A 15,586-nucleotide genomic window follows, 5' to 3' on the forward strand; every position below is an offset into this window, starting at 1 on the left:
AATATGAAAAAAGTAAAATCACAAAAAAACTGAACTAGAAAAATTCAAAGCGGAAAGTCCCTATCAAATGGCAACAAACACGTAAAACGAATGAGCAACAACTGTCATATTCTTGACATGATACAGTAATTTTTCTTCAGTAGAAAATGATGGATTAAACCTGGTTTTATAGTTAGCTCAACTTTTTTTTTGACTCTTTTATTTATTGTGTCTGTTTAGTTAACGCATCAATGTAAATATAACGGAATTTGACGAGACTGTCATCAAAGTGAGAGGGTTAGCGCTATAAAACCAGGTTTAATCCACCATTTTGTACATTTGAAAATGCCTGTACCAAGGCAGGAATATGACAGTTCTTGTCCATTCGTTTTTGATGCGTTTTGTTATTTGATTTTGCCATGTGATTATGGACTTTCCGAATTGATTTTCCTCTAAGTTCAGTATTTTTGTGATTTTACTTTTCACTTGTATGACAGTAGCGTGAAATTTCATTATATCGACAACAGTGTGTGAACAAAGCACACAGACATCATAGGTAAAAATGTCAAAAAGGGATGCAGCAGTCAACAGTGTGTAATTGTCTTAATCACTGTAAAAACAAACAAATATGTAAACAAAAATTAACCATGGCACAATAACACAATGACGGGATGTGTAAGTACAGAGCCACGTCATATGTTAAAAAAAAAAACACAAACAGGAATAAAGACAAAGCATATTAGAAAAACTGAAAGACAATAATACAAACATTAACATAGAACAATAAAGGTAACACAATGACGGGATGTTTAAGTACAGAGCCACGTCATATCTAAAATACAAACACAAAAGGCATATAGACAAAGCATATTAGCAAAAATGAATGACAAGAACACAAAACTTTTAAAGAAAAATATCACAATGACGGAATGAATAAGTACAGAGCCACGTCGAATGGGTACAATAAAAATAGACTAAACAGTAAAAGTAATATTCGTAAAGACAAATAAAAGAATACTGTAACATGTTATTAAGATGATAAACAACGTCTGAACCCAGAATATTATACTTCCATACCATCATGTCTTGAATATGCATGAAATATTTGCCACTGGACGTTAAGCAACCAACAATCAATCAATCATGTCTTATTTGTGAAGTTATGAAGTGGGAGTATTTATCAACAAGATATTGATACTGTCCGATGAACATTTTTAGAAAAAGGACGAGACGTTATTTGACATTGATTTTCTGTCCAGACACTAAATGAAGATTCATTTCATATTTTTTATTTTCTTAGTAAGAATGTGTATGATATTAGAGAAGATTTGATTGAAATTTTAAGGGTACTAAACTTACATCATCAGACTAAACTTGCATCATCAGACTAAACTTGCATCATCAGACTAAACTGTTATTGTTATTGACTGATCATGACTAGAACATGAGGTACATAATAGGTAACAGACTTTTTAACATCGGTAAACTACTGTCGCCTTTATTTACGAAGGAGTTTAATTATCAGATACCGAGTCACCTTCAACTACTAAACTTTTATATATATCTATCTATCTACCAGGGCACAGTGGTCACAATCCAAATAATTCATCATTTCATTAACTTCATTTAATACTTGTGCTGTTCTAGTTTTGCCTTTTTTTAAAATTAGTGTACGTACGTGATTTTAGCAAGAGCAAACTTTTCTAAAATTGACAATTGTATCAAATTGCACATGATCTACTAGTATGTCTAAATTGTATACCTAACCACTTGGGCAGCAATTATGTTGACAAACAATATCATTGCTATGATCATTATCTGTTTACAACATTTTTAATTATTCCAAACACTAAGAGTTTTATACCACAGGCATATTGTTGGCATTAACCGTATTTGGCACAATTTTTTTCCGATTTGCAAACCTCTTCTATTTCGTGTTTGATTTGACCTTACAACTTTATTTATTCGGTTATCACTTATCTGTCTCTTCTATAAATCGAGTTTCCGTCATAAAATTCACAACCTAGTATCTTTGATGAGTTCTCGACGTTACTACTGATGTACCTTTTGTTCTCGATGGTATTATCAGCTAAATTTCATCATTTTGTGTTGAGATATACAACATATTGTCAATTTTGCTGGTAAAATTTTATTGCAAGTTTTTTTCCACCCGAGGTGAAGATAGCCTTAACAGTATTTGGATTTCTTTTTTTTAATTTTGTTTGCGATCTTTAACTTCGTTTTCATTTTTTGTTTAGTCTAGCGTCACTGGTGGGTCTCATTTAGACAAAAAACGCTTGTACCTTTGAGCCTTACAACTAAGTCGATCCCACTACTGGTGTTAGTCCATTTCGATGGTATAACCAGCCAAATAATTCGTACATTGTGTTCAAAAGAATATATCCTTGGTAATATGTTTGTTTTGTTTTTAAAAATCAATTATTCGAAACACGCAGGTTTTACATAGTCTTATCAAAAAAATATGTTCGGATATGCAAATAGGTCAACTCTCCACCTGAAACATTACGACGTCGAATTATGTCATATTTTGAATTATAACATACACTTCCTTAACTTGGTGTTTGATTTGCCCTAAACTTTTTTGTTATTATTTACACTAATTACTAAATAATCTGAAGTTACGCGTTTGAAGTAACAAATACGTGGTACTTTAATGAGTTTTTACAACCATTGAGTCGATTCCATTGCTGGAAGACATTTCATCACCAGTCAAGTAGTCAGCAATGTGTGTTGACACACATATTAACATTAAACTTGAGACCAAAGATACCAGAAGAACATTCAAAGTCTAAAAAAAAACCATTAGACAAACAGTTGTTAACAAAACACAACATAGAAAAGTAACAGTTGATTTGGTTCCTTCAGTTGTTTGTAACCGAGATTTGTTTTCGCTTAATCAATTTTTGAACACTTATATACCACTGTTGCCTTTATTTGTCGTAAAATTTTGTTTTCAACGACCCTCATTGTCAATTACTAGTCGGAAGTCAATATATTAGGTAGACTTAACAGTATCTATTGTATCCTTTATCACAAGTACGATGCGATAGATGCGTAAATGTTCAAGTTCTGTTTGACATATTAGAAATATTCCGATCCCTAAAGCCTTTCTGACCTATTGCTTATTGTGCCTTAGACGCATTAAACAAACATTTTGGTGTACAATGCTCGTCAACTAGTGGTGCTTGATTTGGCCTTCAAATTGAAAATCTAAAACAGTTAGATTTGGTATATCAAAGAACCCCTATAATTCGCATTTTGATGATAGACTCTTTTGACCTCAATGGGGACCAATTTAATAACGGGGCCCAAAAATCAAAAATCTAAATACATGGTTAGATTAAGCATATCAAAGAACCCCATATATTCATTTTTTGTTGAAATCAAACAAATTTTAATTTTAGACCCCAATTTGGACCAACTTGAAAACTTGGTCCATAATAAAAATAAATAAATACATGTTTAAATTCAGCATATCGATGAACTCCAAGAATTCAATTTTTGTTAAAATCAAACTAAGTTTAATATCGGACCCTTTGGACCTTAAATTTGAAAACGGGACCCAAAATATTTTTTTTTACGTAGACCAGTTTTCAAATTGGTCTACATTAAGGTCCAAAGGGTCCAAAATTTAGCTTCGTTTGATTTAAACAAACTTGAATTCTTAGGGTTCTTTGATATGCTGAATCTAAACATGTTTTTAGATTTTTTATTATGGGCCCAGTTTTCATGTTGGTGCAAATTGGGGTCCAAAATTTTAACTTCGTTTGATTTCAACAAAAATTGAATGTATGCTAAATCTAATCATGTATTTAGATTTTTGATTTTTGGGCCTGTTATTAAATTAGTCCATATTCAGGTCAAAAGGGTCCAAAATTAAACTTTGTTTGATTTCATAAAAAAAAAATGAATTCTTGGGATTCTTTGATATGCTGAATCAATCCATGTATTTAGATTTTGAATATTGGACCATAATAGGTAATTTTTAACGTGCATTAGACCACATTTATTCTGTGTCAGAAACCTATGCTGTGTCAAATATTTAATCAAAATCCAAAATTAGAGCTATATCAAGCTTGAATGGTGGGTGTGTCCATAGTGGCCCATATCGTTCAGAGAATGACCTCTGCGGTCGTATGAAGCTGTGCCCGGTGGAGCATTTTTTAACCTATAATGTCAAATCAAACAGACCTAAAAAAAATCCAATTGCACGAGTTTGCTACCTATATATATATATATATATATATATATATGTTTATATCGCTAATATGACCGTCGTCAGTCTTCAAAGGTCAATGCGATTGTAAAGTAGATTGCGTCTAGACTAAAATACACACAAAACGATGAAACAAATAATCTATACCATGCATTAAACACATTTATTTAAAACAAACAGTTGTTGACATGACACGGGTTATGTTCTTCTCATATATTTCATGATAGTATGATACTCAACCCCTAACGGGAGGGATTGTGCCTGATATTCATATGATGAAGATATAATCTTTCAATCATTTTAATTGAGGTCTGGAGCTAGCATGTCAGTTAACTGCTAGTAGTCTGTTGTTATTTATGTATTATTGTCATTTTGTTTATTTTGTTTTGTTACATCTTCTGACATCGGACTCGGACTCCTCTTGAACAGAATTTTAATGTACGTATTTTTATGCGTTTACAATTCTACATTGACTAAAGGTATAGGGAGAGGGTTGAGATCTCATAAACACGTTTAACCCCGCAGTAATTTTGCGCCTGTCCCAAGTCAAGAGCCTCTGGCCTTTGTTAGTCTTGTGATTTTTAATTTTAGTTTCTTGTGTATAATTTGGAGTTTAGTATGACGTCCATTATCACTGAACTAGTTTACATATTTTTTAAGGGGCCAGCTGAAGGACGTTGTCTGCTCTATGGTCGGGTTGTTGTCGCTTTGACACATTCCCCATTTCTTTTCTCAATTTTATTGTTAATAGTATATTTTAGACTTATTATAATATGGCTATTTGTTTCAGTATGTTACATTAACTCAAATATTAGAAGTTTAATCAAATCGATGAAAATGAATTTGACAGCCTATGCCCCTTTAAACTTAAAGTTATATTCCAATGAAATAAAGTATCGTTAAACATCCATTGATGTGTCGTTGTTTTGTCACCGTAAATAGATAGTTCGATATCAACAGTCAAATATTCAGCAGCATTGCTTTAGCATCGAACGGACTGCAGTTGATGTCAACTCGTTGACGTATTATTACATTAAATCATTTATCTAAATGTATGGCAATAATAAGAAAATAAAGTATGAGCATATTTTTTTTTAATATCTTACATGTTAAAAAGAGGAAGTATAAATCGAGATAATGCAAAACATAAATATTTTCCAAATTAACCATCACACTTTCAAACAATTAAATATCACATATACATGTATATAAATTCTTTAAAAAAAACATTTATAAAAATATCGAAAAAATATAACAAAACAACAATCAGTTTAAAGTTTCAGTATAATTCCTCATAACGTGCACATGATGTCTATAGATGAATAAAGTGAGTAGAGATATACTAAAAGGTAGTGTTATGAGTAGAAGCTTCTTGATGTATATCAGATCACTGCATCCATATATTACTTAATTTTCTTTAATATGCAGCTAAGACAATCATGATAGACAAAGTAAAGGCAGTAATAATCCCAATATGAAGAAACAAGAGATAAGTCTTCAGTTTTCCACACTACAAAGAAAATAATATTTATGAAATTTCATAATGATACTCATGCAAAAGCATTAGTCGGAAAAAACGTGTAGCTCATTATCTAACATGTTTTTCAATTGAAAATAATTTTCAAGTTTCGAATCGAAAAGCGATTACAATAGAATGTTAAAATTAATTTGGCATTCATTGTTTTCTTTTTCTCTACGCAATAAAGTCGAGGGTATTGCACTTGAAAGCATGTAAGAGTAATGAGTTCAAATTACCAAATATATGTTTGAAGTAAGGTATGAGATTTTAGATTACCTTTGCATAAGTTTGATAATATCTCATATATTTGTATTCGGATCGATGCCAAATCATTGTTCCCTTTATTTTGTTACTTGCTTTGAATCACTTTTTTTCAATGTTGATGCTGATTTTGATTGATCAAACAAGACAAAGGAGAAAAAGCTTGTCGCAAATGATAAACCATACTCACCCTATTTTCAATGAGGTTAAAAGAAACTATTATCATTGTATCTTAAATTTTATGCAACTGTCATACAAATGAGAGGTTAAGCTAGTTACAAAATCAGGTTTAATCCACCGTTTTCTACACAAGAAAATGCCTGTACCATGTCAGGTATTCATTGGTTCTGTGTGTTTGAGCTTTTGTGATTTGTTTAGCGACTTTCTGTTTTGAATTTTCCTATGAGTTCAGTATTTTTGTTATTTACCTTTTTATTGTTCATTCTAAAGAACATTATCTTGTGAATTCTTTTTGTGCAATTTTCGAGATTTTAAACACCATTATAACTACTTACATATTGATCTTGTTCTTTCTTTTCTGGTTCTTGTGCCTTCTTTTCGTTTTCATCAACATTTGTCTTACTTTCACCGATAGAATTCATCTTTGTATCGTATGCTGTAACATGTAAAAAAAACCGTATAGTTACATTACCAACATTTTAGCATGATAAATATTTGATTTATGCACTTATTACTCATATATTTAGTTTAGTTATCGAAATAAACAAGCATACCTTGGAATAAATTTTCAGAATTTTATCCGAAATAGGACAGCAATTCAAGTTATCATTAAAAAATACATCTAGTCAAAAGGTCAACCAATATTTAATAAAAGAGCAATACTTACATCCTGCTTGAGATTGTTTTCTTTTTCCTGTCCGATCAATGAACTCCAAAATAACTTCAAACGAAATCTGGTAAACGACAAATGCTACCAAGACATAGATGACATCGAACGGTACATGAGCATCATCAATAGACAGACCAATACCAATGGTGAACACTGCAAAACATAATTCAGATTTTTTTCAAATGATATCACAGTACTTTATACTTTTGAATTGACACAAGTTGAAATAACCACACAATCCAGTAATAAAATAATTATTTTCACGGTTAACCAATTTGAAAACCCATTTTCGTATAATATCTGACAATTAGCTTTAGTTCGTTTCTGTGTGTGTTACATTTTAATGTTGTGTTTCTGTTGTGTCGTTGTTCTCCTCTTATATTTGAGGCGTTTTCCTCAGTTTTGGTTTGTAACCCGACTTTTTTTTCTATCGATTTATAAGTTTCGAACAGCAGTATACTACTGTTGCCTTTATTTAGCTTTAGAAACGTAATGTTTTCGCAAGAGTTTAAAATATATATTTGATTCATTTATGTTCTACTTTTCAATTCCAGTGTTTATTTGCTGACAAATTTTGTATTATGTGTGTTTCTGTGGTCTATATATATAAAACTCAAACACACACTTTACCATCTCAACAACTTAAATATTACTTACCTCCAAGAATGTAGGACAAAAGTCCCATTATCAAGTGGGCCCAGTTGAAATAAGGTCTGAATTTGTGTTTTGGTCCTGGACGCAGAAATCCACCAATGCACTGAAAAAGTCAAAATAAATTTGGTTTGATTGAGGAAGTGATAAAATGTTTGCTCTTTCTTTGGTTACTTCATGTGATTGTGATGTTTAATTATTTAAAAAAAAATATAATTTGCTTTTCTTCCATAATTCATTATGAACAGTGCCTTTAATGTATGAACACATTTTCTATCACTACGTGAGTACTTTAATAATTGTTTACTTACGTTTAGAACTGACACGACTGTTACAATCATTCCTAAAACAGGATGTGCGTTCTGGAAGCTAGATCCATAAATCTATTAAAAAAATCAAGATGTACATAGAAATAAGAATATATTTTCCGGATTAACTGTAACGCGGATAAAATATTATATATATGAAAAAGAAACAAACGTTTGGTAGTATGCTTATGTACTGAATTGTCTGCATGATCAATTCACATTTGACAACGTCGAAACTTAGTTTGGAATATTTTCCATATTAGGCCACAGATAGGGTATCCAATAATAAAGATTTTGTTTCTAAATAGCCAAGATGCATGATGCACATTGTCATTCCAATCGGATCTAGCTTTTATATAAATTATCAACAAAATCATTATTTACCGTCACAAATTCATATCCAGAAAGAGGGAGAACTTTCCAAATATCTCGAGTTAGGTATTTTGGATTGAATTCAATTCAATAATAAAGCATTTATCTCGTTTTCTACTTTAGTTTGTAAGCAAACTTGCAGAAAAGTTAAGTTTGCCACATAAAGAAATGATTATGTTTTAATGTTAAACATATAATTTTAGTAGCATTTTTTTTTAAAAGTAGCACATTACCTGCATTAGTTTGCTTTTAGTATTCGAAACACCTACCTCGAATTCTCCTTCGAATATAACTATAACTGCAATCAAATTAAACAAGGCCGCAGCAATCATCAGTGCTCTGTGGACCTGGAATTTGAAAATTTTGAAATAGAACTATAGATTGGCAAACATTTTTTTACACCAGTTCCATTTGAATGGTGACTGTAGACTAATCAATTCAATAGACTAAAATGGGGACATTTTCCCCGTTAAACTTGTCCATTAGTCTTAATTGTTGTTTCATTAGAAAAAATATTACATTTACCTACTTTAATATTAAATTTTGAAAGAAAAAGCCTAAAGATGACATGTTGCTACAAATTTGATAGATTTTGACAATGTTCAACAGGACATCATAAACAAGATCTTTTTATTGGAAGCTAATCTCTGAATTATCTAGCAGATACAAATTAAGGTCAAGCGTGTCCTTTGCGGCATTTTTTGAAAAAACTAAAAAATTTGAAAAGATATCTATCATTGAGACATCAATAGGTTTATAACTCAAATTCCAGAAGGATCCAACAATCTTGCGATTTGACTCTGCGAGTAAAACAAGTAATTGGTTAATTTGCCATACATGTTTTAAACATCACATAAGTAAAATAACATTTTTGTTAAATTGTTGGTGCCATAAAGGTATTTTCAAATTGTATTATGAAATATTCAATCAACAAAGAATATAATACATATAGTAACTATGTTGTTTAAGCTGAAACGGGTTCATCAAAGTGTAAACACGGGAATATTGATTCAGTGTACAACAAAATCGACTTGGACATATTATTGGATGTTAAGTAATATGAAAAGTTTGACTTCGGCATAATCATTGCATATAATTATATAAAATAAAAACCTTCCTAATACGACGACGACGACAATTTTTTGGAAACAAATCAGATTAAAAATGTTCATATCATTTGGACTGAATTACCGTACCTGGATCCATATAGCTGCGCCAAACAACTTCTTGCTGATCCACATAGGCTTGTAATATCGTGCCAGTACAACACCAATACTACAGAAACCAACCCAGGCGATAATGGTCAGGCATCCTGGAATTCAAATGAGTGTACCGTTGCAGATAATGAAGTGAACGTGGTTTGTTATAATGTTAAAAAACATAGGTTGGTTTTGATTCTAATTAACTATGTCAGAAACCTAAATAATCTCTTATTTCTAAAGATAATATAGATTGATGTCTAGCTAAATGCTATATTACATCTTCACCATCCCATCCTAGATGCGAATAGAGAAATTATTGCCTACTGATATATAGTTATCAAAAGTACCAGGATTATAATTTTATACGCCAGACGCGCGTTTCGTCTACATATGTCGTTATTCAAACTAATTGGAATCATATAATTTTCAACAATTGTCAAGTAAGACGAAAAGGTAAAACCGTTATAATCTAAATCATAAGAATCTCAATTATACATCTAAAGACTTACCGTGAGCTTTTACTTTTGGCTTTCCTAATTCCCCTACATCCTCGTAGGTTTGCAGATCAACAACCTTTGAGGAAATACCCCAATCTTCATGTTCATGTTTTTCGGCTACAAAATATGAATAAATCAGCAAATTTGGACTAGGGGCTATAAGGGCCATTTTTGGCCCCACCCCCAAATTTCATTTAATTTGTCATGTTGTAAGTCTATACCAAAGACCTTCTGAAAATAATTGAATTTTGGGTCTAGCTCGTTTATTCTGTTGCCTAGCAACCGCTATAATGGCGGAGTTAAACTCATCAAATATGATTATTATACAGCTTTAATATATCTATATTTGAAATTGAACCTGTTTAGCATGTAGTGAACTTTACACTTGTACACTATTTAAATATTACATAATTAATTGCATATTTTGGCTAAATTCACTGTTGTTTCTCCCTAGCAACACATCTGTGCCCATGGCAACCGCAATTTGTTTTCTATTTAACAAGATTTAATTTTAAATATATTGCAACTGAAACGCAATTTAAGATGCAAATTGTAAAAAGAAACAAACTCCAAGGTTAATATTAAGGGGGAAAGCAATATTGAAACATCAACAAACAAAACAAAACACCGGGTATTGCTGATATATACAGATTGTGCATCTGATGCTGAGTGGAGTCTCACTTATCAGCGACAAGAAGAATAATATAAAGACAAGACACATTTACCGCTAAGAAATCTTAATATTGATTATGTTGAATAAATAGATACAGACACATGCATTAAAGGGTGTTTTCAAAAGTCAGTGTATTTCCTTTACAGTAGTTATGTTTCAGGAAGGGGTTGGGGTTGAAGGGGGGGGGGGGGGACACTCCTATTTACACCTTTTTAAGCTTGAATAAGTGAAAAGTTAAGAAAACTATCAGAAATATATGATAAGGACAATAAAGATCCCATAACTTCTTTGACTGTCAACTTGTTTGGTGTTCCCGGTGTGTCTTTATCAACCAATTTTTCTATTTTGACACTTAAGTATTACTCTTTTACATAAAACCACATGAAACCAAATCATTATGGGAAAAGGTAATGTTTTTTCCTACGCAATTTATGAAAAGGTATCTATTTTTAAAATGTAAAACTAGGTGAGGTGACAAAACAGCGGCACCACCTATCAATTAAGTATTGAAGTACACCCCCTCTAAACATATGTAAAGGATCGTTAGGGTTGACTTTTCGAAATTCATCTTATTTTTATTATCTATTTCAGACGTCTAGACTTATAACCGTATCATTCTATAGCATTACAAAATTGGAACATGCTACTATATCAAATAAATCTGTATTCTTAAATTTTTATTATAGTTCTTGTCAATGTGACTAGTTTACTTTTCGCCTTCACTAATCTTAGTGTCGTATGACTTGGTCTTTGATCATCATGACAATATTCATTATATATTCGTCAAAATTATTGAAAACAAGAATGTGTCTTTAGTACATGGATGCCCAAATCGCAAGACTTACAATGGCCAGAAAATCCTGAATTAGGACAGGCCCAAAAATTCGGCAGGCTTAAACATGTTACTTTGAGATCTCAAACCCCCTCTCCCTTTACCTCTAGCCAAAGTAGAAAAAAATCAAACACAATACACACAGTAAAATTTACTTCAAAAAAAGTTTGAGTCTGATGTCAGATTCAACTACCTTGACCGAAAACTTAAACCTGAAGCGAGACACAAGGACAATCGGACGAACAGACTAACATACGCACTGACGAACAGACGCATAGACCAGAAAACATCATGCCCACAAATGGGGCTTAACAACAAAACCGGGTCACATTTAAAAATTTACACTTTATTTTTACGCATGATTATATAACTATTCAAAACATAACCTTTAAAAAGGTAACAGACATGTAGTATGCTTACAGACTTAAGGCCTTGCGGCCATAAAACTTTCGAGCACGATTTTTGTACTCAGACTCAAGAATCAACCAATCAAAATACTAGATTGTTTGTTTCGAGCATTTATTTTGTACTCGGAGTACTGAGTACAGTTTTATGACCGAGAGCCCAGGCTCTTGTTTCTATGCATGGAAAGGTCAATTATCCATATATATATACATTTGCGAAAGCAAATTTACAGATCTTACATTGTTGGGTTGATGTTTAGACGAGTTGTATATAATACATAATGTACACAGCCATGTATCACCATCACTGCTGGTGATCCAATGGATAAATCTGTTGTAGAGTTGTCACTGGCTCAGACGTACTTATTTATATATACCGTACATGTATATACGGATATATGGATAATCTACCTTTAAATGCCGTTTCCGTTTTCTTACCATCAAATTTTATAGAACTTGTTCTCTATGCACATTACCCACAAAGACACATCCAATTGGAATATAGGTAGTTTCATTTTCAAAATAAATCTCGTGTTTCTCGCCAATTATGGAAATTTAAGTAAAATAATCCCCCCCCCCCCCCTTTTCGTAACATAGATCATGGATCTGACCCTAATTCCAGAGAGAGAAGATTGCCCCATTCAAACAACAGATTTTGAATTGATAATTAGCAAAAACATCAGAAATGTACAGATTTTGTTATATTGAAGGTCTATCTAAAATTTCATAATTAAAAAAAAAAAATGTCCTCAAAGTTGTTATTGACTCCCTTACATGTACATATGAAGTTCATTGCTTTCAGATTTTTTAAAGAAATTTAACTAGATAAACTTACGGAAATATAATTAGGAATACACTTTACATTCATAAACAAAAAAATAAGTTTCTATAGGCATAAGAATGTATAAACTAAACTTTGTCAGATGAAAAGGTCCAATTTGGACGGCAAATTTCAGCTTTTTATTGCTCCGCTTGGCTATGAAAAATATAAAATAAACTATCGCACCAACCTTGCACCAAAAAGATTTTTTATCCGAAGTTTGATATGAACGAACTTGTCAAAACGTTAAAATTTCTATTTGGTGCAAGCATGGTGCGGTGGTCAAAATTTATAAAAACCATCAAATTTTCTGTATTTTTGCTTATTTTCCCAAATATGACGTCATTTGCACCTACCATTGTGACGTCATTGAACATTTTTTAGTTAAATAAAAACATTTTTTTTAAATCATTGACTCATATTCTAATAATTTATGGAGAAAAATCTGCTCTGTTAGAATTCTTATTATCTTGTAAATCTGGGGCCATTTTATGCCATTAAAGCCCCTACTCCTTTATAGATTATATCATTTTTCAACGGCTGTTCAAGAGTTTGCAATATGATGAGATTCGTTAAATTAAAATATAAAGACACTAAGCCAAATGTTCCAAATTAGTTGATAAACATTATATCGTGCTTTACATCCGTTATGTCATTCAATATCAACGTAAAGGAATTAAGATCTCCTTTAATATTAAATTTATTTTTATATGTTATCCCCCCCCCAAAAAAAAGAAAACCCCAACAAATAACAAAAATATTAACTTCCAGAAGCAACCAATTGATTTCTCACCTTTTGAATTGATCTTAATTGAATCATTCAAGACGATTCTTTCAATGAAGAGCTCTAGTTGAGTAACCTAGTTGCAATTGTTAGATCAAACTTGTTCATATTATTTTTTCAATTTCCTTTAGTCTGAAATTGTCTATCATAATTCAGAGGCAATAGTTGTTTACTGCTGTTCAAAATTTAAATCGATTGAGAGAAAACAAATCCGGGTTAAAAAATAAAACTGAGGGAAACACATCAAATACTAGTATAAGAGTAAAACATTTAAACCGATAAGTAATACGTACAATCCTTCATTCTTCCAATGGCCCAAAAAAGATACCAATCAGTAAGGAGACTAGTAATCTGAGGATCTGCTGTAGTGTTAGCACGTTGGAAAGAACAATCCAGTATACCATTGGTGTAACTTCCACTTATTGATGACAAACCAGTGGCTGGCTGCAAAACGTAAAATACACTGATAATAACAAAGTCATAAGCATGGTTAGAATAATATGTAACATTGCCGTAGCAGCATGCCAAATAATAAAACACTTGACGTCCTGACATTGAAAATGTCTCCACAGACCAACTAGCAAGGAATTGAACTTCAATGAGTTAAACTTGGTAAACATTTAAAAACTTCCATTATGTCTATTTGCGGTATTATAAAACTTAATTATAATTATAAAATGATGATAAGATAATGTTATGAAAAGAAAAAAATATGAGAACCAACTACATACAGGAGCGTCAAAACAATATATAAAATGGAACTTGGATTATCTTTATACTTCATTTTTTTCTATACAGATGGTGTCCCCGCACGAACAATAAAATAATTCTTAATTTGGTGATTATATTGTATACATCTTTCTTATCGAATAAATGTAACAACAGACATAGTTCAGTTTACCTAATATCGTGACTTACATACAAAGGAAATGACAATATGGGTGGTTTGAGAACAAAACTGTACAACAAAACGGATGACCGTAAAACCTTCGAACTTTTGAAATTCTCTTTTCAAGGAAGTAAGATTCAAGCAGCGTCTGTATATATGGAGCATACACCTCCCAATTTGTATGATATTCCAGAGCGTTCGTATCCTTTCTTAATTTCATTAAAAGAGGGTTGCTTAAAAGGAAGCTATTCAACCAAAGGTTCCTAGTTGTTGAGTTGAAGTTATTGCTCCGACGGTTATATAAAAGCAAATTTTGATGTGATGTGGATGAAGCTATAGGAACACAAACAATTACAGGATAATGTACTCAGGGGCGGATCCCGCTATTTTAAAAGGGGGTGTTCCAACCCAGAACAAAGGGGAGTTTCCAACTATATTTCGCCATTCAAATGCATTGATCGTCCAAGAAAATGGGGGGGGGTCCAACTCCCGGAACCCTCCCCCTGGACCTGCAAATGGTACTTACAGTTGTGGTCATTTCGTTGTCATCATCATCAACATTAAACGAATTAACGACGCTGAAGGTGTTACCATTGGTCATTACACATTCTGTTACACTATCATCACCCTGTAATTTCAAAATATTTAGTTAATGCACCATCGTCGTGTAATGATTTGACAATGAGATACTGTACCACCATTATTTAATGGTATCAAAATCAATTACAATCAAACTGTAATAGCAGGAAAATGATAGTTATCAAAGGTACCAGGATTATAATTTAGTACGCTTATAAGTTACATACACACTGTATATGATTCTCAAAGTGTAATTGTATTACAATCCGTTACAGTCAATCTGTAACCATGGTATGATGAGAAATAACTGTATTGTGTTTTAAGCTCCGATTGCATCAATATTGTATTACAATCCGTTACATTCAATCTGTAATCATGGTATAATTAGGAAATAATGTATGGCATCAATTGTGATTTGATGGTCGCAAATCAAAATAAACCGTATTTGGCACAACTTTTGGAATTTAGGATCCTCCATGCTCTTCAACTTTGCACTTGTTTGGCTTTATAAATATTTCGATATGAGCGTCACTGATTAGTCTTATGTAGATGAAACACGCATCTGGCGTACTAAATTATAATCCTGGTACCTTTGATAACTATTATAAACGACGTTGCATTAGAATAATCAGCCGTAAATCTGAGATGGTATGACAATCGGGTAAAACTGTTTCCATCAATTTGTAATGGTATAACAATAACATTGTTTGAATAAAAGATACCATAATA

The 15,586-nt window shown here is 32.0% G+C and overlaps 1 protein-coding gene across 2 annotated transcripts in view; it reads right to left on the bottom strand.

Annotated features, from left to right (window-relative positions):
• Positions 1-5,292: 5,292 nt before the first annotated feature.
• The window catches only part of LOC139513206 (putative ferric-chelate reductase 1 homolog), a 115,759-nt gene continuing 105,465 nt past the window's right edge, over positions 5,293-15,586 (bottom strand). For both annotated transcript variants that reach the window (XM_071301495.1, XM_071301494.1), the window contains exons 4-13: positions 14,805-14,906; positions 13,683-13,833; positions 9,889-9,993; positions 9,374-9,489; positions 8,447-8,524; positions 7,809-7,880; positions 7,504-7,603; positions 6,844-6,999; positions 6,512-6,612; positions 5,293-5,726 (exon numbers count right to left, since the gene is read on the bottom strand). In XM_071301495.1, the coding sequence (XP_071157596.1) occupies positions 5,634-5,726; positions 6,512-6,612; positions 6,844-6,999; positions 7,504-7,603; positions 7,809-7,880; positions 8,447-8,524; positions 9,374-9,489; positions 9,889-9,993; positions 13,683-13,833; positions 14,805-14,906 (1,074 nt within the window). In that variant the 3' untranslated portion in view covers positions 5,293-5,633. The remainder of the gene's footprint in view (positions 5,727-6,511; positions 6,613-6,843; positions 7,000-7,503; positions 7,604-7,808; positions 7,881-8,446; positions 8,525-9,373; positions 9,490-9,888; positions 9,994-13,682; positions 13,834-14,804; positions 14,907-15,586) is intronic.

This window comes from Mytilus edulis, chromosome 2, assembly GCF_963676685.1.
Source record: "Mytilus edulis chromosome 2, xbMytEdul2.2, whole genome shotgun sequence".
NCBI classification, from domain to species: Eukaryota; Metazoa; Mollusca; class Bivalvia; order Mytilida; family Mytilidae; genus Mytilus; species Mytilus edulis.